The sequence below is a fragment of the Gekko japonicus genome, unplaced genomic scaffold (genome assembly GCF_001447785.1).
Source record: "Gekko japonicus isolate JY-2015 unplaced genomic scaffold, Gekko_japonicus_V1.1 scaffold1180, whole genome shotgun sequence".
In the NCBI taxonomy this organism is placed as follows: domain Eukaryota; kingdom Metazoa; phylum Chordata; class Lepidosauria; order Squamata; family Gekkonidae; genus Gekko; species Gekko japonicus.
The window spans coordinates 73,698-100,240 of record NW_015162515.1 but is presented as its reverse complement, the minus strand read 5'-3'; the positions used below and the strand labels follow the sequence as shown (position 1 = coordinate 100,240).

At 46.0% G+C, this 26,543-nt stretch overlaps 1 protein-coding gene across 1 annotated transcript; it reads left to right on the top strand.

Moving 5' to 3' along the window:
- The first annotated feature begins 1,127 nt into the window (after positions 1 to 1,127).
- Positions 1,128 to 26,543, top strand: METTL11B (methyltransferase like 11B). The gene is made up of 4 exons (XM_015406207.1): positions 1,128 to 1,293; positions 11,748 to 11,923; positions 21,720 to 21,969; positions 26,035 to 26,543. Exons 1-4 carry the CDS (start codon positions 1,131 to 1,133, stop codon positions 26,394 to 26,396), a joined length of 951 nt encoding a protein of 316 aa, XP_015261693.1. The 5' UTR covers positions 1,128 to 1,130; the 3' UTR covers positions 26,397 to 26,543.

Below are 26,543 nucleotides of genomic sequence, written 5' to 3'. Positions count from 1 at the left end.
GAAATGCTGGCTCCTGCATTTAAAAGGGAAACGCTGGCTCCTTTAAGTGCAGGGAACTGCTGTTTCTGGAGATCTGGCGCACGGGCGGGTGGGGGGGGGCGACAGACGTCCCCAACATGATGTCATCACGTCGGGGATGCCCCGCCCCCTCCAGGAACGTCCCCAAAGTCCCCCGCTGGGGGTGGAAGATGGACTTGGCAACCCTACAACACAGTGCTGCTATCAGTAAAGTTAGGGATTTCTCCCCCCCCCCAATATGCATCGCTTTATGTTTTGCTTGAATTGAACCTCACTTGCCATGTTGCTGTGACCCACCCAATCTAGAGAGATCTTCTTGAAGCTCTTAACTTTGATTTTCACCACCCTAAATAATTTGTTGTCTGCAAGCCTGGCCATTTCACGGTTCACCCTTCCAATTACAGATAATTTGTGAACAAATCAAATTGCATCAGTCCTTGTGGGGTCCCTCCATTCTGAGACCTCCCCCCTGCCCCGAAAGCAGGTGAGCTGCTGCATTTTGTCCCCGTTACAATTCCCACCTTTTTAGGAGAACTCTGTTACCTCCATTCGCTCCTTAAGGAAGAGCAAGATTAAAGTGCACTAGATAAATGCCATCTGAGAAGGTTCCTTAACAAGGCCAGCTCAGATATTTGGTGGACACTCTCAGGAATGGTCCCTTGGTTAACAACAAAGATCATAGTAAGCCCCTGGGGGGTGAAGCCATTAGTGCCAGGTGGGTGAGAGTCAGCCCTAAGGAGGTGGCATGCCTATTGGACAACCGCTTTATTTTCTGCAGTGCCAAAGAATGAGGGAGGAGGTGAACCCCTGGAGAAGTATTCCTGCCCTTTCCAAGAAGTGAATGGGATTTTCAATGCTGATTCCAGTGGCCGCTTTGAGAACAGATATACTTTTCTCCTGACTAAGCAATCTGGCTTTTTATCACTTCCAAGCACCTGCTAGGTTAAGAGCCTGACACTTCTGAGATTATTCTGAGCAAGTGTTAGGAGCCACTGGCTGGCGGGCACCCACATATAGAATGACAGAGATGGTCATGATTTAAACGACACCACTGGAGAGGAAAGACAGGTCCCAACCGGGTTGTCACCCAGGCAGCTGCCCCCCAGAAGACCATGGACACCACGGAGTATATGGGAGCCCATTTGGCTTTTAAGTCCCGCTGGCACAAGACGGATGAGGAACTATGTCGCCATAGCATGTCCTTCATCCTGCACAAGGCCATTCGGAACGATTTTTTCCAGAGTTATCTCTACCTGCTAGAGAAGCTGCCTCTGGGTGAGTAAGCTGGGTGTGTAAGATGTCGGTGTGTCTGTCTAGTACCTCTTTATTCTGCCTTCCCTCCATGGGGAGCGTACATTGTTCTCCTTTTTCCCATTTTATCCTGACAACAACCCTGCAGGGTTGGATAGGCTAAGGGTGTATGACTGGTCCAAGGTAATCCAGAGAGCTTTGTGGCTGCAGGGATTTAAATATATGCACAGGTTCTGTACTTTGTGTTTGAAATATTTGACTTCTAAAAGCAATCACAGAAGTTCTGAACCCCTCAGACGATCCACCCTAGAGGACCATGGGACAGCTTGGCACTGAAAGGGGGGGAAATGCAGTCTCTGTATGTGCTTAGAAAAACGTATTTCAGATTGGTCCCACGGGAGCTTGCAAAAAGCTTATGGGACTAAAGATGCAATCCTGTGACTGCTGTAAGCTCTGTCTCAAATTAGTCTGGGGGAGGGAGGGAGAAAGAGCATTTGAGTTGCACTGAGATGTATCAGCAAGTCTCACCCAGGTTAGGTAACTGTATCAAGGTGTACCAGAGTAGAAATGGTATTTCTGGGTACTTTCTTTTCAGTTTGCAAGGCTCCAAGACTCCCCCCCCCGCCCAGTGCTATCAAATGAATCAGTCTATTTGTTCTTGAAGTCCTGATGGGCGGTTATCCTTAAATGGCAGGTGATGTGGGCAAATCACATTAAAAAGGCAGGTTGTACTCAATCAGCAGCATAAGTTCTGATAAGCCTCTGTATGTTTAATAACTAGTAAAAACCAGTGGATGATCCTGGATAGGTTTGTTGGAGAGAACACGTGGGTAGGAGGAGATGTAAAGATTTTCTTAACCTTGGCAGTGTCAAAATCTTGACTTTTTTTTTTTTTTGCAAAAACATTCCCTCTTCCAGTTAAGTAGTCCTTGGGTCAGGTCACACGGACATTTAGTGCGGGCTTCGCTGCTGATCCCTCGCGCATTAAAGTTTCCTGTTCATATTGGCAAACCCGCCTCCCGCACCGAAGTGGGCTGAGTCCCGCGGTTTTCGCTCTTTTTATCCGGTTTTCTGACACCTGTTGGAACAGGTGTTTTTCCGATATCTTGCGCTTTGTATCCGCGGTTTTGGTATCTGGACAGCAATCCACCGTGACCGCGCTACCCTCCCACCCATCCCCTTTTTTTGGTGTGTTTCCGGTTTAAGTTATGCGCATGTGCAAACAGGCACTAGCTTTTATTTTGGACTTTTTTAGTTTGTATGTACGCCCAAGCGCATGGGAAGACAAGCGCATGCACAGGTTTTGTTTTTTTTAAAAAAAAAACCGCGCCACCGCGGGGATGGCGCGCTGTGTGATCAGTACTTCGCGCGAGTGAAGCGGAAGACAGAGGGACCGTCTGACCATCTACAAGCGATATAAAATGTCGCTGATAGAAGAACTGCAGGAAAACTAGCGCGGTAAGAGGTCCGTGTGACCGCGGCCCTTAACTGCCTACCTTCTCCTCTGCGCCCGTTGATATTACCCCAGAACTTGGGTGTGATTGGAACAAGCATTGTAGAGAAAATTTACTGAAGCTTACACAGGTACATGTCTGGTCAGTTCCTGAATGGAAGATGTCCTGCAAGACCTGTGTATACCGTCTTGAGATCCATGGTGAAGTAAAAGGAAGTGATTGGCAGTAAATTCAGAGGAACATATACAGTTGTCTTATTCTGAGTCAAACTATTGGCCTACCCACTGGAGTGTCATCTGCTAGTCCTGGTAGGTATCCTGAGCTCCTTTTCAAGTGAGGATGCCAAGGATCAGACCTAAGAGGACTACCTGCATTCAAGTCATATGCTGCCCCACTAAGCACAATCCTTTTCTGGATGTCATATGTACCAGCATCCAGAAATGTCACTGGGTCATCATTGCATCCACTGCTTAATCTGTGATTAGTTGGGTTTATTTGCACGATTCATTCAAGAAGCAGCAGCAGCCAATAGGAAGGGGGAGCCCCATAAAGCAGCTGCCTATTTCTCTGAGCCAGTTCATCAAGCCAGCATGGTGTCATGGTTAAGAGTGGAGGGCTCTAATCTAGAGAACTGGGTTTGATTCCCCCACTCCTCCACACAAAGTCTGCTGGGTGACCTTGGGCCAGTCACAGTTCTCTCAAAGCTCTCTCAGCCCCACCTACCTCACAGGGTTCCTGTTGCGGGGAGAGGAAGGGAATGTGATTGTAAGCTGCTTAAAGAGACTCCTTAGAGGAAAGTAGGGTATAAAAACCAAATATTCTTAGGCTGCTTCTTCTCTAGCCCAAGAGAAGCTTGTAAGGTATGTTGGGGCTAGATCAGGTTTGAAAGGCACCTACGCAGTGGGACAGCAATGGCGAGTGAGAGAAAGTAAGGGACGCGAAGTACCCAGTTCCCATGGGCTCCCAGTTTCCTGGGAGATAGTGCCTGGTACTGCCGCACATGGTGACTGTTTATTTGCAACATTTCTATTGTCTGTACTACATTTCTATTCTCTGTACTACATGCTCACCAAGGTGGCTTCCAATCTGTAATAAAATTAACCATCTCATTAAAACAATAATATTAGTAATAATATAATAAAAACAATGACAAATACAAAAAAAAATTGAACCTATCAACAATGGCATTACCATCAGTAAAAGTAGACTGTCTTAACATCATTGAAAGAGGTCATCGGGTGGGGGGGAGCTAAAAAGGGACAGTAGAAGTTGGTAAGAGCCACTGCAGGGGTGGAGTCGTATGGGACAGGTCAATCCAGAACCTGAAAGGGAAAAATTTTCAGCTGGGACTGAACACTAGAGAGGGTCAGCAGAGGGTGAGCTGCCTGCTGCTGGATCAAGGCTCTCAGTAGGTCCACCACGCTGGTCCTATGTTGCACTTCATGTCCTGCACCTAGCTCCGCAGAGGGCATTAACATTTTAATTTAAAAACCTGTCAGAATGACGGGACACCTTCACACCTTTTAAATATGCATCGGACATTCATAGTGTAACCCCCGTGGTACCAGATGCTGTGCATCCAAGGGTGCTGGCTGCAGTAGCTTCCTTGTGCCTCGAGAATAACAGCTGCCCAGTATGAACACAAGAACACCAGAGAAGCCATGCTGGATCAGGCCAGTGGCCCACCCAGTCCAACACTCTGTGTCACACAGTGGCCAAAACCTAGGGGCCCTCAGGAGGTCCACCAGCGGGGCAAGAACTGCAGAAGCCCTCCCACTGTTGCCCCCCAAGCACCAAGAAGACAGAGCATTCCTGCCCCGGACAGAGCCACCCATCTGTACCTTGTGGCTAATAGCCACTGACGGACCTCTGCTCCATATATTTACTATCTAGTCCCCACTTGAAGCTGTCTATGCAGGAACGAGTTGTTGCTTTCACAAAGTAAGAGAGGAGTAAGCCTTATGTACCCAACCATTTTTAAGAGTAACTGAGTCATACCTCCTGCCTTCCATATCTTAACAACTATCTCATTTTTTCCCAGTGGTATATCCATTTTTACTGGAGATGGAGAATAGTTATTTTAGTGTGCAGACAAGTTTGATGCTTCAGGAACTGTAGAGGTGGCTTGGTAGTAATGCTAATTCCCATATACACATCCGTGTGTGTGCGTGCTGAGGAGAGCTCTGGGGAAAAAAACAGTTTTGAGTGTGATATCTTTGGAATTGGCAAATATCAGCTATAGGGGCACCTTCTGGGTAATGCCCATGCCATCACTAACATGTATATGCACACCATCTCCCATCCTTGAAGCTATTCTATAATTGTTTTTAAACATTTTTGGTGTGAAGCTTGCGAAAAGCAAATGTATATACAGAGAAAAATATGCTGCTCTGTCAATCCACCTGATGCAAGAGGAGTAGAGTAAACCGGGACTGACACACATTTTTTTCATTAGAAGCAGCTTGCTATATAAAAATATTTTTTAAAGAAGCAGCAGCTCATCAAGTCACCATTTGATTTCCCTCTATATCTATGTCTGACATGGTTTCTGAAGCTAGGTTAACACCATGGATTAAAAACATGCAGCGGATATTCATAAGATGCCCTAATAGCTCTTACCTCAGAGATTTAAAGGTGATGAGATAGAACATGTCTAGATTTAGAGGTGATGAGATAGAACATCTCATGTCTAGAGCAATGCTCCCTCTAAGCTGTGGAGTCCTGTGAACAAAAATTCTACTTTGTGAGCTAGTGGCACTAAAGTTGTGAGCAAGCAATTTGGCTACTCCATAAATTAGTTTGCACTGAAGCCATCTTTCCCTTTTTAAAAAAATTAAATTTTTATTAATTTCAAAATCTTACAAATTAATTACAAGCTTTTTTACAGCAAGGAAATGAAATTAATCCACTACAAGTTGCCAGCTCTATTCTGCTTCTGCCTCATTTATATATTGTAATCATTAATTAAATCTAATAGAAATTGGCATGACTAAATAAATATTTCCGCCTCTCAGATTTACTCCAGTGCAAATACTTTATTTATAAACACTATTGTTAGATTTCCTTATGCTTATGACCATATATTCTATATGTATTTTGATTCAAGATTTATATTGTAAGATGAAAATAAAATAGAAAGAAAAAAGAAATATGTTACACCATTTCATTACTTCAAAAGTTTTCAATTCAGCTATTTCTTTAGAGTTCTTTTGCATACCCGCAGCCGCTGTCTCCACCTTCACCTGTGTATCCAATAACTTTTTGTTAACTTCATCTAACTTATTGATAATAGGAGTGATGCTGCTTCTTATCTCTTCTTTTAAATCTTGTTTTATGTCTGTAAGGATCTCCTGTAAACACTTTTTTCCTTTTACTTGCCCGGGCTTCTTCCTCCATTTCCAATGTGGGGGGGGGGGGGATGTTCCATCTTCGGAAGAGTCTTGATTTTCTTGCGGTGCTCTAGGCATTGGTTTGGAGGAGTTCTTGCCACCTTTTGGTCCCTTGGTTTTCCCCATAGTTTTGGTAAGGCTATAACATTTGAACTGTAGTTCTTTTTTAATTTTAATTCTTTTGTAGGAACTTGATGTGGAGGCAGTACTGGATGCAACTGCTCATCTCTACTGTCACTCTGTGCCCCCCCCCCAGCCCTCCTTCCTGAGCTAGGACAAAGATGTGTGAGCCGGAGGCTAAAAAACTGTGAGCTAGCTCACACTAACTCAACTTAGAGGGAGCACGGGTCTAGAGATGTAAAATTTCTGGAAATGTTGAAGCTACAGGTTAATTGTTTATGGATGTTTATGGATGTTTTTAATTGTGTGTGTGTGTGTATGTGTATGAGCCTGCCTTGGCGGGAAGGGCAGGGTATAAATCGAACTAATAAATAAATAAAACCAGAATTGGGGGGGGGTTGATAATATATTTGCTATACTTTAAAAGGATGTACTCTCATTAACTTGTTATAATTGTTAATTGTTGCCAGAATTATTCACATTTAAACGATTAATATATTATTTAATATAAGTTGTATATGTCTACGATATGTAGGGTTGCCAGGTCCTCCCTGTCCAAGGGCAGTGGGCTCCCGGTGCCTCTCCTGGACGTTCTGCCCATCGTGCCACCAATGTTGGGGGATGATGGTCTAGTTTTGGAGCAAAACGCTGGGGGTTTTTACTTCAAAACCATAGAGTTTGCCCAGAAACTAGAGTGTTACCCTCGACGTCGGTGACACGTCTCTCTCCATCCATCAGTCTTTATATGCCTGCACTTAATATATTTTGCTGGAAACATACCCAGGGTCAAAAAAAGACATCTGAGGTACTCTTCCTTTCCTAGTTGTAATATTTAGCAATATATGAATGGAAATCATGACTGCCGCATCACCACAACCTGTGGTTCATCTTCTCTTTGCTGCCATTCTGCAAGATCTCTTTACGCAGAGAGTACGTGAAAGTAAATCAGTAAAGGGTGTAAAATCCCTCAGGTTTGATCCTTGCTGGGCTTAAATGTTCGCTTGCGGTATGCATTTCTCCAGCATAACCTAAATGTGTAACGGATTAAAGGTTTAATAGTATCCGCTCAGCAGTTGTCTTAAGTATGTGATGACAAGGAGGGCTGGGAACGAAGCTTTTGTTGGACGGGAGCAAGAGCCCTGCCGTACTGTTTAGATCAAACCAAAACGGTCATGTTCCCTCGGTCCGCTTTGCTGTGGCTTATTTCCATGGCCTGTTCCAGCAGCTTGCAAGGGATGCCATCCATAGCATCAAGATGAGCAAGTCTCAGGAAAGGACTCCGTGGTAGAGCGTCTGCTTGGCATGCAGAAGGTCCCAAGTTCAAGCCCTGGCGTCTCCATTTAAAAGGACCAGGCAGTAGGTAGTGTGAAAGATCTCAGACCCCGCGGGGGGAGCTGCTGCCAGCCAGAGTAGACTGAGGCCTTGCTAGACCAAGGGTCTGGCTTGGTATCGGACAGCTTCATGCGTGTTTGTGCCTTGATTTCCTTTAGTTGGCACCTGGTTTGTTGTGCCTAGTTCATTCTGTTTGGGACCCCTGATAGGGTGGTGGGAGTAGAGATGTGAAGGCCCGGAAAAAATCGGGAAAAAACCCGTTTCCCCCCCCCCCATTTTTTTCTTGAAGCCTTTTTTGTTTTTTTCCGAAAAATTGAAAAAAGAAAAGAAAAAAATTGATTATGGGACGTTTTATTTTAACATGATGAATAAAATATTTTAAGGCCAGGTGTTCAAATATTTTCCAAATCATTTCTAAAATATATACATATATGGTATCAGATTGATGTAATTTCTGTGCACTGAGGACAAGCAAGTCCTAGGTTACAAACTGAACTCTCCAATGCAAGAACAAGATGCATTTCTTCCTTTAGGAGGTGCGATTGTCAGAAGAAAATAAAAGAGTTTCAGTTTTGTTTTTGCATGTGGGTGGGTATTCTGTAATAATTGTTTGGATACACTATATTTTTAATATGCTAGTTGTGATAATTTCATGCCAAGTAAAAATGTCCATAGTCATATTTTATGTTCCTAAAGTAACAGAATGACTTTCTATCTAGAAAAGACAAAAGAAATGCTAATGTAGCATTTTTTTCAATTTTTCCAAAAATTTCCGTTTTTTTTCCAAAAAAAAACCCGGGGGGGTTTCTGAGCTTCAAAATTTCCGGAAATTTTACATCTCTAGGTGGGAGAAAGTGCCATCAAGTCATAGCTGATTTACCGGGGCCAACCCTACTCAGCTTCTGAGATCGGACAAGAGCAGGCTCGCCCAGTGTACCCTCTTTGAATCACCTGAGTTCATTCATTTGCTGGCAGTGGATATTCTCACCCACTGAAGATGCCTTTGAGCCTCTTGCCCATATTCATATCATGGGAGATAGCTGCTAAGGCAGGAGAGAGTGTGGGAGATAAAATGGTTCCAGTCCCTCTTCCGTACCATTCTTATCTGGGAAAGCATGCAGGAGGAAAAGAAGAAGAAGAAGAGATTGGATTTACACCCCATGGCCCTTCACTACCCAAGGGAGTCTCAGAGCGGCTTACAGTCTCCTTTCCCTTCCCCTCCCCACAACAGACACCCTGTGGGATAGATGGGGCTGAGAGAGCTCTTTCAAGGACTGCTCCTGAGAGAACAGCTCTGAAAGAATTTATGACTGACACAAGGTCACACCAGTAGCTGCATGCGGAAGCGTGGGGAATCAAGCCCACCCTCTTAATCACTTCCCTTACAGTGGCTTTGGGATAAATTCAGGACATTGGGCAATCAGTCCGTGGATCTCCCATGCCTCATCTCGTTACATCTCATTTGAAACACCATCAAAAGTGGGGAAAGAGACAGGCGACGGCAGAAAGTTTCCAGGCTCCTGAAATGACAACAGATACACGTCCGTGCCGGAACAGTTGCACGCAACAAACATGGATTGCCAGACCGTAACGTATTATGGAAGCATGTGTGCACATCATGTAATTAGAAAGGTATCTGGTAGGCACATTGCTGCTCTGCTCGGAGCCTCTAGATCTTCAGTGAAATTTATGTTCTGCATTAGAGTCAGCTGCTAAGCAAAGCAAGCCCAGGAACATTCCATCCATCTCTGAACGGCTGCCTGCGAGATCAGCCCCGACAGCGTCCCACAGGCTCCATCTGTGTATCCAAGAGGCTCAGAGGTGGAAATAAATTGAGCCCACTTGCAGGATCAACGGCATCCACGACTGCTCCTCTTGGCAAACGTGGAGTAATCATTCAAGTGTTGTGCAGGGATGCCGTTTACTGACCACTGCGAAGCCCTGAAGCAGCTGTGTGTTGGGGCACAGCTCCTCTAAGCAGGGATCATTTGGTTTTGATTAGGGATCTTGTTCTTCATTGTTCACACCTGGAAGCCCCATGTCAGTGGTTCAATGGCGAGACTGTTGGACTCCCTCTTCAAAGGGAGGGAAGTTAGTGCGGGGGGGGGGGCTGGGTCCTACCTTGGCCTGGTGCCTGCAACTGAGGTCCCCTGAAGTGTGACACGGTAACTGCTAAATGAGGTCCCAGCAAGACTCTTGCTTCTTCCACAGTCTGCTCAGGTCTCAGCATTATAAATAGCCTATATGGGGAAGGCAAATGGGGGGGGGGAAGCTAGGGGTGCAAACATATAAAACATATTTTAGATCAGTAGAAAAGAGTCCAGTAGCACCTTAAAGACTAACAAAATTTGTCCTAGGGTATATGGGCTTTTGTGAGTCACTGCTCATTTCTTCAGATACTTTTGAACAGCTCAGAGAGAACTGTGACTGACCCAAGGTCGCCCACTTGCTGCAAATGGAGGCTCTCCAGATTAGACTCTGCCACTCTTAACCACTACACCAAACTGGCTCTACAGTAAACTGGCATCCCTAAGCCCACAACAGCTGACCGTTGGTGTCCGTGAGACCTCATAGCCTTGCAGTTCCATGTTTCCCCTGTTGTCCTCTTTTTTTTTTAAAGTCTTTGTTTTGGTGGTTCCCCCCCCCCCCCCGGTGCAGGGGGGCGGGGCACATGATGAAGCCCCGCCCCCTGCTTCCGGCTGCCCCGCTTCCAGCCCTCATTCAGCCAGGAGGAGGCAGGAGAAGAGGGAGGGTAAGTTGCTTCCTCCCTGCCTCTCCCCACCCCTGCCTGCCTGGGGCCAGGGAGGGCCTTGGCGGGGCTTCCTCGCACTCCCGCTGGCCTTGCAGGTCCACCGCCGGGCCCCTGATGTCAGGGGGGGTGGCATATGCTAATGAGTTATGCTAATGAGTTCCCCTAGCTCTTTTTCTACGAAATGACCCCTGGTCCTGTCTTCTGTATCTTGGCCCTGTGATATAGGAATGGACATGGCTGACAAAGATTTCCTTTTCCACCGTTTTCTGCTTTTCTGTTGCATTAACTTTTTCGATGCTTCCTGCAACACGACCTCTCCTGAGTGTGTTCAAGCCTAATCACAAAACACTGTCCTGCCACAATCCTTTGATTAGTGGATGGGCACATTCTGCTCCTTTCCAATCATAAGTGAGTCACATTTCAGTCACGCCCTCAAGCACAAACGCACACCTCACTTCTTAATGGAGTGTTCTAAACTGGATTGCAAATATTTTACCCATGCACATTCTTGCACTGCCACAAGAATTGTTCAGATGTGGAGGAAGGAGTTGTGATGCCTAGGCAGTCATGCGATGCTCCATGTGTGCCAGGCCTCACAATATCTTCTTCTGTCATTGGCATGTGCTAATATAATTTATCAGCCCCTTGTGGACTAAGAGGAGGATGCAGCAGCTGGTCCTGTGGCAATGGGAATGTGGCCTGCAAAGAGGCACCTGTCACTGCAGCTCAGTTGCTCTGCTGTGGACCGTCTTCCTCCCCGTCCTCCTCCTTCAGGTGGAGGAACGGCAGCTGATCCCAGTGAGTGGGTTCCTTGCAAGGAAAGTTGCCAGAGTAGACCAGAGTAAAAATAAATTCCACACAATTGTTGTGTAGTCAGAGCTAAGCAATCAAGTATGCAATGAGTGGGCAGGAGGATTCGTTCCACCAGTTGACACCACCGCCAACAATAGCTGTGTCATAGAGTCCTTGCCCAAGTTGGGAAGGAGGAGAGCTGAAATTCAGGCTCGATGGAGATGGGGGTCCCTTCCAGCTCTTGCCCCATGAGCGATGGTGAGCGGTTGGAGCAGCAGAAGGTTCCAAGCTTCCATGTGTCAGACCAGCATGACTCTCTTATAGGGTTGTCAGCTCCAAGTTGGGCAATTCCTGGAGACTGGGGGGCAGAGCCTGGGGAGGATGGAGTTTGGGCACAGAAGGGAATTCAGCCAGGATGCTATACTATAGTGTCCACCACCCTTCAAAGCTGCCATTTTCTCCAGGGTAACTGACCTGGAGATCAGTTGAAATTCTTGGAGATCTTCAAACTTCACCTGGAGATTGGCAATCCTACTTTCTTGTTTGGTCCTTAATTAGAGAGTCAGTTCAAAAACTCAAATCACTTTATAGAGCTATCAAAGCCAGTGATCAGTGATTGTCACTCTTGTCTCTTTGCAGTCAAACTTTACGCTGTGACCAGTGAGGTCATCAACGGTGAAATGCAATTCTACGCCAGAGCCAAGCATTTCTACAGGGAGGTGCCGGCTTCAGAAGAAGGCATGATGGGAGACTTCGTTGAGTTGTCTAGCACAGATGTTGCATCCTCCAGAGAATTCCTTAGGGATCTTGTAGGGGTGAGTTGTTGAATGGTCCACCTTGTTATACCCCATTGCCCAGGTTTCCAGTTTGTGCACGAGTCTGACAGGGAGGTCAATTCAATTGCTTTCCAGTTTCACCTCGGCCACCTTTGTAGAAATGCTAATAGGTCTAGCAACAGACAATGGGATGGTCAAGCAGGGAACAGAGATTTGGAAGTATTAAATACTAGAAGGGCTTCAGGAAGAAACTTCTGGAGTCTTCCGGAAAAGCTTCTTTGACCCAGCCTGACCTGGTCAGTGGATGGAGGAAGAGAGATGATAAAACTCCTGGGAGTAAGGAGGAAGGACTCTCTTTTGTGCTGATTCCATCAAGGCAGACAGAACTCTTAACTGAGGTCTGGAGGACGCAGCTATTAGCCACGTGCTGGCCTGCACACCTGAAGGAGGCTTGAATTTAATGGCACTCCTGTAAAAATCTGTAGCTTTCTAAGCTAAGGAACCTGCCTTATATTTAACATCTGATAGGCCATGTACAGAGGGAGGGACAGAGGAATTGTGTTTTACCCTTTTCTTTTGACTCCCTTGCTCAATCTGGTGCTGTGCTAAGAATATGCTTGTGAACATTTTCTTTTAAATAAATACTTTGTAATTTTTGATCCTGGTAGTGGTTCTCTATGCCACATAGACCTCCACTGTCTTGGACACGCTATTTTAAAAGGAGTGCCAGGAGGAAGGGGAGGGCAGTCAGTGGGCAAGTGGCTCCTCCCCCAGTGGTGCACAAGGCAGCAAGCTGTCCTCGTGGTAACCAGACACTGGGCAGCGGGAGAGACAGAGGCATTAAGGCCTCAGAACTTGGAAGGGAAGCTGGGAGCCCTGACCCTCCCAGCGGGCAATTCCTACAAAGGTCAGGTGGCAGCGGCGGTTGAACAGAGAGAGAGAAAAGCTCTTCCAGTTGCTGGAAAAACCTTGGAGGGCTAGGGTGGGAGAGGGCCTGCAGGCCAGAGCAGGACTGCTCCACCACAAACACTACTGAAGAGTTTTGCATACTCTGCTTTGTTCTGTTGTAGGATTTTTTTTTCTTGGTTCTGTAGGGCCAGTTCAGAGTTGTGTGTAATGGTATTGAACCAGTACTGTGTTCCTTTATCTTTCCTCACTGAGGAGAGAACCTTTACGTGTGAACTAAGGTCTATGCACATTAAAGGTTCATGTCACTGCCTCACGGATGCCCCATGGACTCATTCCTGCCACCCTTTCTCACACTGGATAGAGACTGCCATGAGTAAGGCCTCCTCATTTAGAAATATATACATATCGGCCCTGGATCGTGAAACATTATGGCTAGAAGACTGAGGATTCAAACAGACAAAGACAAGGCACATGTCTCATTTCATCAACAAAATGCAGCATTCAGGCTCATACCACCTCAATTTGCCTCGTGGCCATGCAGAGAAGGGAGGGGGGGCTAACCCTTCAACCTCTACGAGACTTCAGTATTCAAAACTGTACAGCTGTGCTTAGGGTTGCCAAGTCTATCTTCCACCCTCAGCGGGGGAATTTGGGGGCGTTCCTGGAGGGGGCGGGGCATCACCGATGTGATGATGTCACGTTGGGGATGTCCACCGCCCCCCCCCCCACCTGCGCCGCCTGCGCACCTGCCTGATCTCCAGTTTCCTGCACTTAAAGGAGCCGGCGTTTCCCCTTTAAGAGCACAGAGCTGGCATTTCCCTGCAAGCCGGATCTCAAGCGGAGATCGGGCTTGGGAGGAAACGCGGGTTCCATTAACTTAAAGGCAGCCACCCCTCTCGAGAGAGAGAAGGGAGAGGGGTAGCTGTGGGTGTTGGGGGTGTTGGGGGTAGAACGTCCCCCCCAAAATGGGGGATCCCTGGCAAACCGGGGGGTTTGGCAACCCTAGCTGTGCTATGCTGTGCTATGCTGACAATGATGAGTGATTGAGAGGTGCTCACTAGGTTTCTCTCTCCCCCCCCCACCTACCTACCTCCCTACCTCACAGTGTTGCTGTGAGGAGAGAATGGAGAAGGGGAGAAATAAGTTGTAAACACTTTCAAAACTAACAGATTTACTTGAGGCCAATTCAATTGACTGAGGGTGCTTATTAATATAATACTTTTATCTTTCTGACAACTTGGCTCTGGCTCACAGAAGCTTAAGTCACAGTAAATAAATGAGTATTTAAAGTACCACAAGACTTCTTCGGCACCTTAAGGACTACCAAAACTTACCATAGCACAAGATTTCATGGGTGACAGCTGGTGCATTTGACCAAGTGAGCCCTGACTCACGAAATCTTACACTGGTGTAATTTCTGCTAGTCTCTGAGGCGCCACTGAACTCCTGTTCTGTTGCTACAGGCTAACATGGCTACCCCTCCAGAATTCTCTAGTGTAGTACTCCCACAGTTCAGTCCTAAGTAGAATGGCCTCCTCCTACATCCATTGAAGTCAGTGGACTTAGAAGTGTGTGACTCTGTTTAGGATTGCACCGGCAATGCCTCGTTCCATCTTCAGTTACTCTTCAGATTTCTAAAATAGGATTCTGGCCTACAGGTAACTCTATTCCGAAAGGCTTCTGTGTTGGTCATGCAGTGAGAACCTATTACTATTCAAAATGGCTACTGGTTTCATCATGCAGAGAGAAACTATTGTTTTTATTTATCTCCCCTCCTGCCAGATGTGACATCCATCTTAACAGCTTTGTGTATGAGAGCTGAGGGATTCTCTTTATAAAAATCAAAGAAACTGCATGGAGTGTTTAAGCGGAGATTGGGACAATAAAGTGAAGTGCCAAAGGTGGGCCTGTCTGTGGAGCGCGTTCTGCAGCTACTACCAGCCATTAGATGCACCCCCTGGAATATTTTTAGCATGCACACTGCCGGCTTGCCCCTTGTTTGACCTGAACAATCTGCTGAATCAATCATTGAAGCGGGACCCAAGAAACAGATGATGTACAGGCGTCTGACGTGATTTACTATTGGTCATGTTAGAAGGAGGCTATTTAGAGCCGAACTCCGATCTGGAGTAGTTCCTATGACAGCCAAGGCTGTGCCACGTGGGGGCTGGATTTAGACTGTAGCTTTAATTTCATCACACATCCAATAGCAGGTTGGAGCAGAGAATGAGTTTCCATTTGAATCGAATATGATTTCACTGCTTGCCACTGCCCCGAATAAGAAGACGTTCCAGCGGGCAGTCTTTTACAGTGAGTTTCCCCATAAGGACAGCAAAACCGACCTAATGTTTCTTGCAGCTTTAGGTGAATTGTGTTGTCACCCCATGACTTCTCATATAACGCACACCAAAAAAAAAAAACACATTACAATTTAAATGAAAGCCAAAATGATTAGAATATCAACAGGAAGTGTCAATCAGACAGCAATAAAAACACAACCATGGAAAACATGATCATCATTGTCAAAAGCTTGTGAAATTTAAAAGATACATTTTTTAAAGAAGAAAACAATGACCCTATCAGGATCAAAATCAGACCTACTAGGATATGAGGTTATTAGGAGAGTGGACAGAGAGCAAAAACATTCAGAACAATTGCTCGATGCCTTTGAAGCTATGTCTAATCAGTTGCCCAGACAACTATCTTCATAATCATTTAATGTATGTAGTTTAAGTAATTAAATGTAAACTAATAAATTTAAAAAATAATTAAATATAAACGAATATCTGGAACAAGTATATTGTATCTGCATTGCTGATTATCACATATACAGACTTGTGTTTTTAATAGTACATGGTGCTTCAGAAATCGGCAAATTCCAGATTTGGTTCCTATTTTGAACTATGTCTTCTTGTTGACTTTAAGTAGCCTCTGACCCCTTTTTCTGGGTTCTCACAAGGTGACCTCAAGATGATCAGAAGACTAGGAGAACATCCATCAACTCCTTGCCAAGTCTTGAGACACCAGGAGATATTCTAGTCTCATCTAAACACTTTTCTCCATCACATAGAATCTCAAACACATACTGACCTACAGGACTACTTGGGGCTTCTTTCTTCTTGCTACTCCAGACTAATGCTAACACTTTTAAACTATCAGAGATTAGCAGTACCATCCTAAGAAGAGTTACAACCTTCTGAATCCGTTGGGCTTAGAAGGATGTAACACTGTGTTATGTAGTGGGTTGCCGCACGGATAAACGACAGACGACAACGTGGTGCATAGCACTCTTTATTAAGAACATAACAAGAAGAACAGAGGACAACGGCCCGGGGGGCCAACTATATACATCCCTGGGGACACACCCCTGGTCACCATTGGTGGGTTTGAATCTCCCGCCACGGATCCCATTGGCTCCCCAGTGGAGGGACTAGGAGCCTAGTCTCTATTGTTGTCCCAGAGTCAAGCTCTGGAAGCTCTGGTGTCCGCTTGCCCACCCCCCCGGTGGCGGTCAGCATACACAACACACTGCTAAGGATAACACTGTGCTGAGAGAGAGAGAGAGGTAGGGAGGGATGACAGACAGATGATTGATAGATGATTGATAGATCAGAGAGAGAGAGGGAAGGATGGATGGATGGATGAGAGACAGATAATTGATAGATGATCGATAGATGATCGATAGATAATAGATAGATGATTGATAGATCAGAGAGAGAGAGGGATGGATGGATGACAAATGATCGATAGATGATCGATAGATGATTGATAGATCAGAGAGAGAGATGGATAGATGACAGACAGATGATAGATAGATGATAGATAGATGATTGATAGATCAGAGAGAGAGAGGGATGGATGGATGGATGACAAATGATTGATAGATGATCGATAGATGATTGATAGATGATTGATTGATCAGAGAGAGAGATGGATAGATGACAGACAGATGATAGATAGATGATTGATAGATCAGAGAGAGAAGTCCTTTCCGTACTTGGATCTCATTCCTGGTTTAATCAGAGTTCATGACATAAGATGTTTTTGTTGTTGTTCAGTCGCACAGTCGAGTCCGACTCTTTGCGACCCCATGGACCAGCTCCCTCCAGGCCTTCCGGTCTTCCGCCATCTCTTCCGCCGTCCTCCGAAGTTGGCTCAATTTCATGTTCGTTGCATCGCTGACACTGTCTAACCATCTCATCCTTTGCCGTCCCCGTCTTCTTTGACCTTCAATCTTTCCCAGCATCAGGGTCTTCTCCAGTGAGTGCTCCCTTCTCATTTGGTGGCCAAAGTATTTGAGCTTCAGTTTCATTATCTGGCCTTCCAGGGAACAGTCAGGGTTGATTTCTTTGAGGATTGACTGATTTGTTCTTCTTGCAGTCCAAGGGACTCTCAAGAGTCTTCTCCAGCACCATAGTTCAAAAGAATCTATTCTTCTGCGCTCGGCCTTCCTTATAGTCCAACTCTCGCAGCCATACATGACTACTGGGAATACCATTGCTTTGACCATGCGGACTTTTGTTGGCAGGGTGATGTCTCTACTTTTTATCATGCTGTTTAGGTTCGCCATCGCTTTCCTCCCAAGGAGCAGGCGTCTTTTAATTTCATGACTGCTGTCACAGTCTGCGGTGATCTGGGATCCCAGGAATGTGAAGTCTGTCACTACTTCCACGACTTCCCCTTCTATTTGCCAAGGAGTCATGGGGCCGGATGCCATGATCTTAGTTTTTTTGATGTTGAGCTTCAAGCCCACTTTTGCGCTCTCCTCTTTTACTCTGAGCAAGAGGCTCTTTAGATCCTCTTCACTTTCAGCCATTAGAGTGGTATCATCTGCATATCTGAGGTTGTTGATCTTTTCCCCAGCAATCTTAATTCCCGCTTGTGATTCATCCAGGCCAGCATTTCGCATGATGTACTCTGCATATATATTAAATAAGCAAGGTGACAGTATACATCCTTGTCGTACTCCTTTTCCTATGCTGAACCAATCAGTTGTTCCGTATCCGGTTCTAACTGTCGCTTCTTGGCCCTTATACAGGTTTCTCAAGAGACATGTGAGGTGGTCTGGTACTCCCATCTCTTTAAGGACCTGCCATAGTTTGTTGTGATCCACACAGTCAAAGGCTTTAGCATAGTCAATGAAGCAGAAGTAGATATTTTTCTGGTACTCTCTTGCTTTCTCCATAATCCAGCGAATGTTGGCAATATGATCTCTCGTTCCTCTACCTCTTCGAAACCCAGCTTGTACTTCTGGTAGTTCTCTATCCACGTACTGTTGAAGCCTAGCTTGTAGGATCTTGAGCATGACCTTGCTAGCGTGTGATATGAGTGCAATTGTGCGATAGTTTGAACATTCCTTGGCATTGCCCTTCTTTGGGATTGGAATGTATACTGATCTTTTCCAATCCTGTGGCCACTGTTGCGTTTTCCAAATTTGCTGGCAAATGGAGTGCAGAACTTTAACAGCATCCTCTTCTAAGACTTTGAATAGCTCAGCTGGGATACCATCACCTCCACTAGCTTTGTTGTTAGTAATGCTTTCTAAGGCCCATTTAACTTCACATTCCAGGATGTCTGGCTCGAGGTCAGTGATTATACCGTCGTGGTTGTCAAGGACATCGAGGTCTTTCTTGTATAGTTCTTCTGTGTATTCTTGCCATCTTTTCCTAATCTCTTCTGCTTCTGTTAGGTCCCTACCGTTTTTGTCCTTTATCATGGCCAGCTTTGCATGGAACGCTCCCTTGATTTCTCCAATTTTCTTGAAGAGATCTCTAGTCCTTCCCATTCTATTGTTTTCTTCTATTACTTTGCACTGTTCATTCAGGAAGGCCTCCTTATCTCTCCTTGCTGTTCTCTGGAAATCTGCGTTCAGTTGGGTAAATCTTTCCTTTTCGCCTTTGCCTTTCGCTTTCCTTCTTTCCTCTGCTATTTGTAAAGCCTCATCAGAAAGCCATTTTGCTTTCTTGCATTTCTTTTTCTTTGGTATGGTGGTGATTGCTGCCTCCTGTACGATGTCACGAACCTCTGTCCATAGTTCTTCAGGCACTCTATCTATCAAATCCAGACCCTTGAATCTATTCTTCACCTCTACTGTATATTCATCAGGGATGCGATCTAGGTCAAACCTGAATGGCCTCGTGGTTTTCCCGATTTTCTTCAGTTTAAGTCTGAATTTTGCAATGAGTAGCTCATGATCTGAGCCACAGTCAGCTCCAGGTCTTGTTTTTACTGACTGGATAGAGCTTCTCCATCTTTGACTGCAAATTATATAGTCAATCTGATTTCGGTGTTGCCCATCTGGTGATGTCCATGTGTAGAGTCGTCTCTTAGGTTGTTGGAAAAGGGTGTTCGCTATGACCAGTGTGTTCTCTTGACAAAACTCTGTTAACCTTTGCCCTGCTTCATTTTGCTTTCCAAGGCCAAACTTGTCTGTTATTCCGGTTACCTTTTGACTTCCTACTTTAGCATTCCAGTCCCCTATGATGATGAGGACATCATTTTTTGGTGTTAATTCTAGGAGGTGTTGTAGGTCTTCATAGAACCGGTCCACTTCAGCCTCTTCTGCATCAGTGGTTGGGGCATAGACTTGGATTACTTGCATCTATCCCTGGTTATAACAGCATCCGTTTATCTGGGGACAAGTGTGGGGCAAAACCGGGGTGACCTCAGTGTAATGTGGAAACAAAAAATACCCCGAGATGATTACAGGGGTGAACTCGCGTGTAGTGTGGAATGTAAGTTTGGGGACAGGGTTGAGCCAGGATTTAAAGTCTAGTGCAGAAAGGACCAGAGAGAGAGAGAGAGAGCTGCACACACTCTCTCTCACACACACACCCCCTCACCTTTCCCTTGTGGTTCAAAGCACCTTAGAATTCTAAAAAGAAACCCGTGAATAATATGACAGAATTCCATTAAACCCTGTCCACCATGAAAACGCCTGCAGTTTAAACCCCATTAAAAGCCTTAGCAAATAGAATTGCCTCTTAGACACTTCCAAGGATGCCCCCCACCCGACCTCAGGAAGCCCATTCCACAAGGTACAAGGCACTACTGAAAAAAGACTGAGCTCTAGAAGTTGCCAGAAGATGGCAGCAGTTATAGGACCACAACTGGCACACAGGGACATGTTGTATACTGCCCTAGTATTTCCCCGTAAGACATCAGCCTGAACCAGAACAGCTGTAGTCACTTTTTCCCACAGCTGCCACACCAACTGGTTGGCAAGAGGGACTTGGACCTATGGCTGCCACTTGGGCCTCCAAAGCGCCCCAAAGCTGCAGAGGGGGATGCTGCTCCACCCCATATAACTCATGGCTGGCAAGCATTTTTAATGGCAGCCAAATCTTGAGATGCTGGCAGTGGTAACTGATACAATCCTAAATCTGGTTCCATGAAAGATTTGATAGAACAGACTTTCAAGTGAAGTCTCTAGTAAGAATTCAGGTATCCTGGGAACTATGTTACCCAGCATGCTTCTGGTACTTCATGTGCTAAAGTAAGAGTGTCAGAGATGTTGGAGGAAGGGGAGTAGAAGAGGAGGACGGCAGGGACAATCTTGTCCCCTTTTCTCTATTGGCGAACTGGCCAGGTACTGCCACCACTGCCTGCCTCTCTATTGAAGCAGTTCAGTTGGATTGGAAGGAAGAGGAAAGGGAGAAGGAAGTAGGAGAACTTCTTCAGCTTGGGCAGACCAGGGATCGTTTCATAGAAAAAGAGCTAGGGGAACTCATTAGCATAACTCATTAGCATATGCCACACCCCCTGACATCACCAGAAGTGTGTCATAAGGCCACACCCCCTGACATCACCGGAAGTGTGTCATAAGGCCACACACCCCGCCCCCAACGGTCCCGGCCACCGCCGCCGGCCTTGCAGCTCCACTGCCAAGCCCCATGAGGGGCCCGGCGGTGGACCTGCAAGGCCGGCGGGAGTGCAAGGAAGCCCTGCGAAGACCCTCCCTGGCCCCAGGCAGGCAGGCAGGGGTGGGGAGAGGCAGGGAGGAAGCAACTTACCCTCCCTCTTCTCCTGCCGCCTCCTGGCTGAATGAGGGCCGGAAGCGGGGCGGCCAGAAGCAGGGGGCGGGGCTTCGTCATGTGCCCCGCCCCCCGTACCTCACCCGGGGAAACTGCGATCCCCCGCGATCCCCCCCGAAATGACCTCTGGGGCAGACAACCTGAGCTAAAGAATTCAGAATTATGAGCCACTGAAGCTAATCTTCCAGAGCAGGGAATATTTGTTATGGTGGCATCTTTGTTATTACTTAGTCACAATATAGTCTTTGTAAAGTGATCTTTGTGAAGGTGGTCTTTTCTTCAAAAGCTTCTGGGCAGAAAACTAGGTCTTACAAAACAAAGTTCAAAAGAAAAAATGAATGCATTCCTCTAAAGTCAATCCTAAGAGAAATCAACCCTGACTGTTCCCTGGAAGGCCAGATAATGAAACTGAAGCTCAAATACTTTGGCCACCAAATGAGAAGGGAGCACTCACTGGAGAAGACCCTGATGCTGGGAAAGATTGAAGGTCATAGAAGACGGGGACGGCAAAGGATGAGATGGTTGGACAGTGTCATCGACGCAATGAACATGAAATTGAGCCAACTTCAGAGGACAGCGGAAGACAGGAGGGCCTGGCGGGAGCTGGTCCATGGGGTCGCGAAGAGTCGGACTCGACTGTGCGACTGAACAACAACAAAAAGGCATAACTTACTATTATGTATAAACTACAAAGCCCCTGGTTTAAATGATGCTTGTGCCAAAAATTTACTAGGTGGCAACCCACCATCTCACATCCTCAGACCTCTCCAGTTTGCAAGATGAGGAGCCCAGTGTGGCCTAGCTTAGCATTGTTGTGGAGCATACTGAAATGAACTATGTAAGGAGTTTTGAACTCTCAACATTTGTCACTGTTGTTTTTGTGCTCTTCACAGGGCCCTGGCAAAGCTGGCACCGACTTTGCCCTCGATTGTGGCTCAGGAATTGGTCGGGTCAGCAAACACGTCCTCCTTCCTTTCTTCAAGCATGTAGAGCTCGTGGACATGATGGAGAATTTTCTGGCAGAAGCCCAGAACTATTTGCATGGATACAAAAGAAAAGTTGACATGTATCATTGCTGTGGTCTCCAGGATTTCACGCCAGCTCCTGGGAAGTATGATGTCATCTGGATTCAGTGGGTTTCAGGTCAGTCCTGTATTTCTGACAACAAAATAACAGAGGAACAGAAACGATAGGTAGGCAGCTTAACAGTTCATGTTGGTAGGTGTCAAAATCTGAATTAAGGTAGTAAGATAAGGTATGTACCCTGACCTGGACGGCACAGGCTAGACAAACTACAACACACGTTATATGGCAGTGAACATGGGTTTGCCACTGATCATACTCTCTACAGGGATCCACAGCCTATCCTGACTCCCTGATACATACCTGTGTTTGCACCATTCACACTTTACATTTTAAGGTTTCCACCTATATCATTTTAGGTCTATGTTTAAAAAAAACAGTACGCATGCAGTGGTTCAGAGTGACCTTTGAGTGATACTGTCAGAGTCGGACACTGTCCTGCTATGTAAATAACTCTGCCAAATGCCTGTTTGATCCTTCAGCCCAATCTGCCATAAACCCAGAGAAGGAGAGGTGAAAAGGGGGGGAAATGTGCGTGTGTATGGAGCGGTTGGCTGGTGTTAACTTTCTCATGGGAATGGGGGGGAGGATCTTGACTCTACACTTCAAAGGGACCAGTTAGTGCAAGGCAATGCATGAAGGGGATCATGGGAGTTTGTCCTGTTGTTTTACCTATACAAGTTGTAACCTTAGATGTATTAATCAGGGGTCGTTTCGTAGAAAAAGAGCTAGGGGAACTCATTAGCATAACTCATTGGCATATGCCACACCCCCTGACATCATAAGGCCTGGCAGTGGACCTGCAAGGCTGGCGGGAGTGCGAGGAAGCTCCGCCAAGGCCCTCCCTGGCCCCAGGCGGGCAGGGGTGGGGAGAGGTGGGGAGGAAGCAACTTACCCTCCCTCTTCTCCTGCCTCCTCCTGGCTGAATGAGGGCCGGAAGCGGGGCGGCCGGAAGCAGGGGGTGGGGCTTCGTCATGTGCCCTGCCCCCCACACCTCACCAGGGGGAACTGCGATCCCCTGCGATCCCCCCACGAATCGACCTCTGGTTTTAATCAGTCTGAACAAAGAATCTCTCTGTGCATCATTACTCTTAGTTTTAATAAAGCTTTTCTATAAAAGACTATGAGACGACGAGTGGATTGAACCAGGAGCCTGACAGATACTCTGAATAGCCGACAACACCGGTGTATGTGGGAAGTGCAGTTTGGTATAGAGCGGCAGACTCTAATCTGGAGAACCAGGTTTGATTCCCCACTCCTCCACATGCTGGGTGACTTTGGGTCAGTCGCAGTTCTCTCAGAGCTCTCTCATCTCCGCCTACCTCACAGGGTGTCTGTTGTGGGGAGGGGAAGGGAAAGGAGTTTGTAAGCCACTCTGAGACTCCAAGTGAAGGTCAGGGAATAAAACCAATCTCCTCCTCCTCTTCTTCCAGAGGACAGGAAGCCTAAGGAGCCATAAAGGCCTATGGATCAAGTACATGAGTAACTTTCTGGTCCACTCTGAGACTAGCAATGAAGTCTCTCCCCCCCCCCTCACAACTAACAAACATATGCTCAGGATTACAGGACAGAAGTTTCATATAGGTTGAGCCTTGGAGGTTACCTTACAAACCACACTTTGAGTCATCAAGATCAGGGTTTGGTGAAGACCAGGAATAACTAAGAGGTTCTAAAGACTGATATGGAGAGGAACATGGGAAGGAAGAAGGCAGGGATTAGGCCAGATCGATCAAGAGCTGCTATACCGTGCGAGGAAACTCACTAAAGGTCATCCATGCCCTACAAATTCTCCGTGGTGTAAGTATACATATGGAACACACTGGAATGCAGGACCTTCCAGCCCTGTCGGTTTCTGCTTATGAACGTTTCCTGCAAAATCTGCCCCGGTTTCACATTCCACCCAAGTACATTTGCCAAACATTTTTCTCCCTGGTGTATTTCTCTAGAAATGATTTTCAACAGTGATTCTATAGAAAATATATGCCTTCATACTTTAATCAAGTGTTTGGATGCCCAAAGAACAACATTAGAGTCCAGTCAGGCACCTTTAAGACAACAGGTTTATTCAAGGTATGGGCTTTCATGTGCACACACTTTTTCAAATACCCAAAATATTTCAAAAATATTTGAAAAAGTGTGCCTTGCACACGACAGCTCATCCCTTGAATGACCAACATGGCTGACCACCTGGATCTATCTTGGATGCCCAAAGAAACATGCAGTGGGACTTAAGTTCATCTTTTATCTTCCGGACTCTGTCCTTTTTATGAGCTTGGTCAAACAAACTGCTATCTCACAAAGATCTCATTTGGTGTCAGAGTAAAGCTAATAATCGAGCTGGGACACAACAAACATTTCTTGGTTTTGCTCTGAAGACCTGCAGGAACCATGAGTCTCGTGAGTGGGTATATGGAGGGAAGTAATTAGGGAATGCACTGACAAAGAATTAAGAACTACACAGTAGCCATTTTGAGATCCTTTGTTAAGACTTGCGCAGTTTTAGGGAATATTGTTTGTTCCACACTTTAGTATCCTGTCACAATTTTTTAGTTTACTGTAGCAAATCTGTCTGTCACATAAACTTACATTGTGACAATGCTCATATGCTGAAGCCGTTGAATCAGTAATAGATATGTCAGGAGGGAGAAGCCAACCCCCTCCTGACTCTGCAGGAAACCACCCACTTAGCACTGGCCACTGTAAAGAAACCGGTCCGAGACCTTTCCCAGGAGGTCCCGAGATATTAGCCCAATGTCCACAGAGAGGCGACAGTCCTAAGAAGGGAGGGGGTCGAGGGCGCGGGACCAATTGGGCAGGACGTCAGGGAGGGAGACTTATCCACTCGCACTCATCTAAGCGAACATGCCCTGTTGTGGCAAGTGAAATTAACTTGATCGACAACGAATCTGAGGCGAAACCTGGGCCAATGGTGTTCGGCGAAGCATCCTGGATTCGACCCACGACCGACTCGGGACCCCTTTTAAACCCGAGCGTGACAAGATATAATCCTAACCTTGAATGTCTACTCTGGCTCCCAATTTGTTTCCAGGCACAAGTCGAGTTGAGTGCTGGTCCCGGCCTTCAAATCCCTACACTTCACGGTTTGGGACCAACATACCTGAAGGACTGCCCTGCCCTCTTATGAACCCACCCAACCACTACAGTCGTCTTTGTTATGGTTTTTTTTGAAAACATTTTATTAGGATATAATAAATTTACACATATCTCTAGGTAACTTATCCTTCCATTTTCTATCCATTTATCTTTATCTATTTTTTAGTATCCTTTAACCATCAATAATTATCAAAGCAAAGTAAATTGTCCCTTACATCCCAATACTTTTCCAAATACTTTAAAGTCTTTCCAGTCTGCAAAAAAAGTCTTCTGCTTCCAAATTGTTAAGTTTCCTTGTCATTTTGTCCATTTCAACCGTAAAAAGTAGTTTCTTGATCCAGTCCCCAACTTCAGGAACCTTATCTTGTTTCCAACATTGCGCATAAGTCATTCTGGCAGTTGTGATCATGTACCACATCAATGTCCTTTTTGCCATATTGACTTCTTCCATTTTAACTCCCAAAAGTAAAATTTCTGGTTCTTTCTTAAATTTACATTTCACAATTTTTTCCATTTATGCATGTATCTCAACCCAAAACTGTTTTGCTTTTTCACAAGTCCACCACATATGATAAAATGAGCCCTCTACCTCACTACAGTCATCTTTGGAGGCCCACTTCGGGTGCCCCCGCCTTCTGAGATTAGGCAGGTGGCAATCCATGACAGGGCCTTCTTAGTCATGGCACCAAAGATCTGGCTTTCTCTCCCCAGGGAGATTTGTCTGTCCCCTTCTATTGCCATCTTCTGCCAGTGGGTGAAGACTTCTGTTTGTTTGTTTCATTTGGTATTCCCTCAGTGAATCCCTCCTTCATGACCAATGTTTTAATTGCTGTTTTTAATGCATTTTAATGATGTGTGTTGGGGAGGTGACTTTTAATGGCTTTAAAATGCAACTTTGTCCTGTATTCTTTAAATGGTTAGCCACCGTGGTGGCTCTTGTGAGGGCAGAAAGGTAGGGTATACATTTTGTAAATAAATAAAACATTCCCTGACCTACTTTGTGTCCCACAGGAAATCTGACAGATAAGGACTTGCTAGGGTTCCTTATCCGCTGCCAGAACGGCTTGAAGGAGAACGGGATCGTCATCCTCAAGGACAACGTGGCTCGCCAGGGCTGCGTCCTGGACCAAGTGGACAGCAGCGTGATCCGAGATCTGAACATCCTCAGCAGCCTTATTGAAAAGAGTGGGCTCACCATCCTGAGGCAGCAAAGACAAGAGGGCTTTCCTGAGACGTGTGTGCCTGTCTGGATGATGGCCCTGCAGAAGAGCCCCACTCGGGCCAGAAACGGGGTGACTGGAACGGGTCTGGAACTCAAGGATTTTGATTTGAGAGAGCGAGAGAACGAAGCAGCACACGGTAAACCCCGTTAACCCCCCCCCCGTCCATTTACAAAACAATGAGAAACTGCTTCAAAACAGTCACCAGAGCAAGTAGACAGTATGTTTTCCAAGTCAGTCAGTCTTTTCTTTACTTCCAAACGGGTGTCAGACATAAGGCCCAGAGGCTGGAACCGGCCC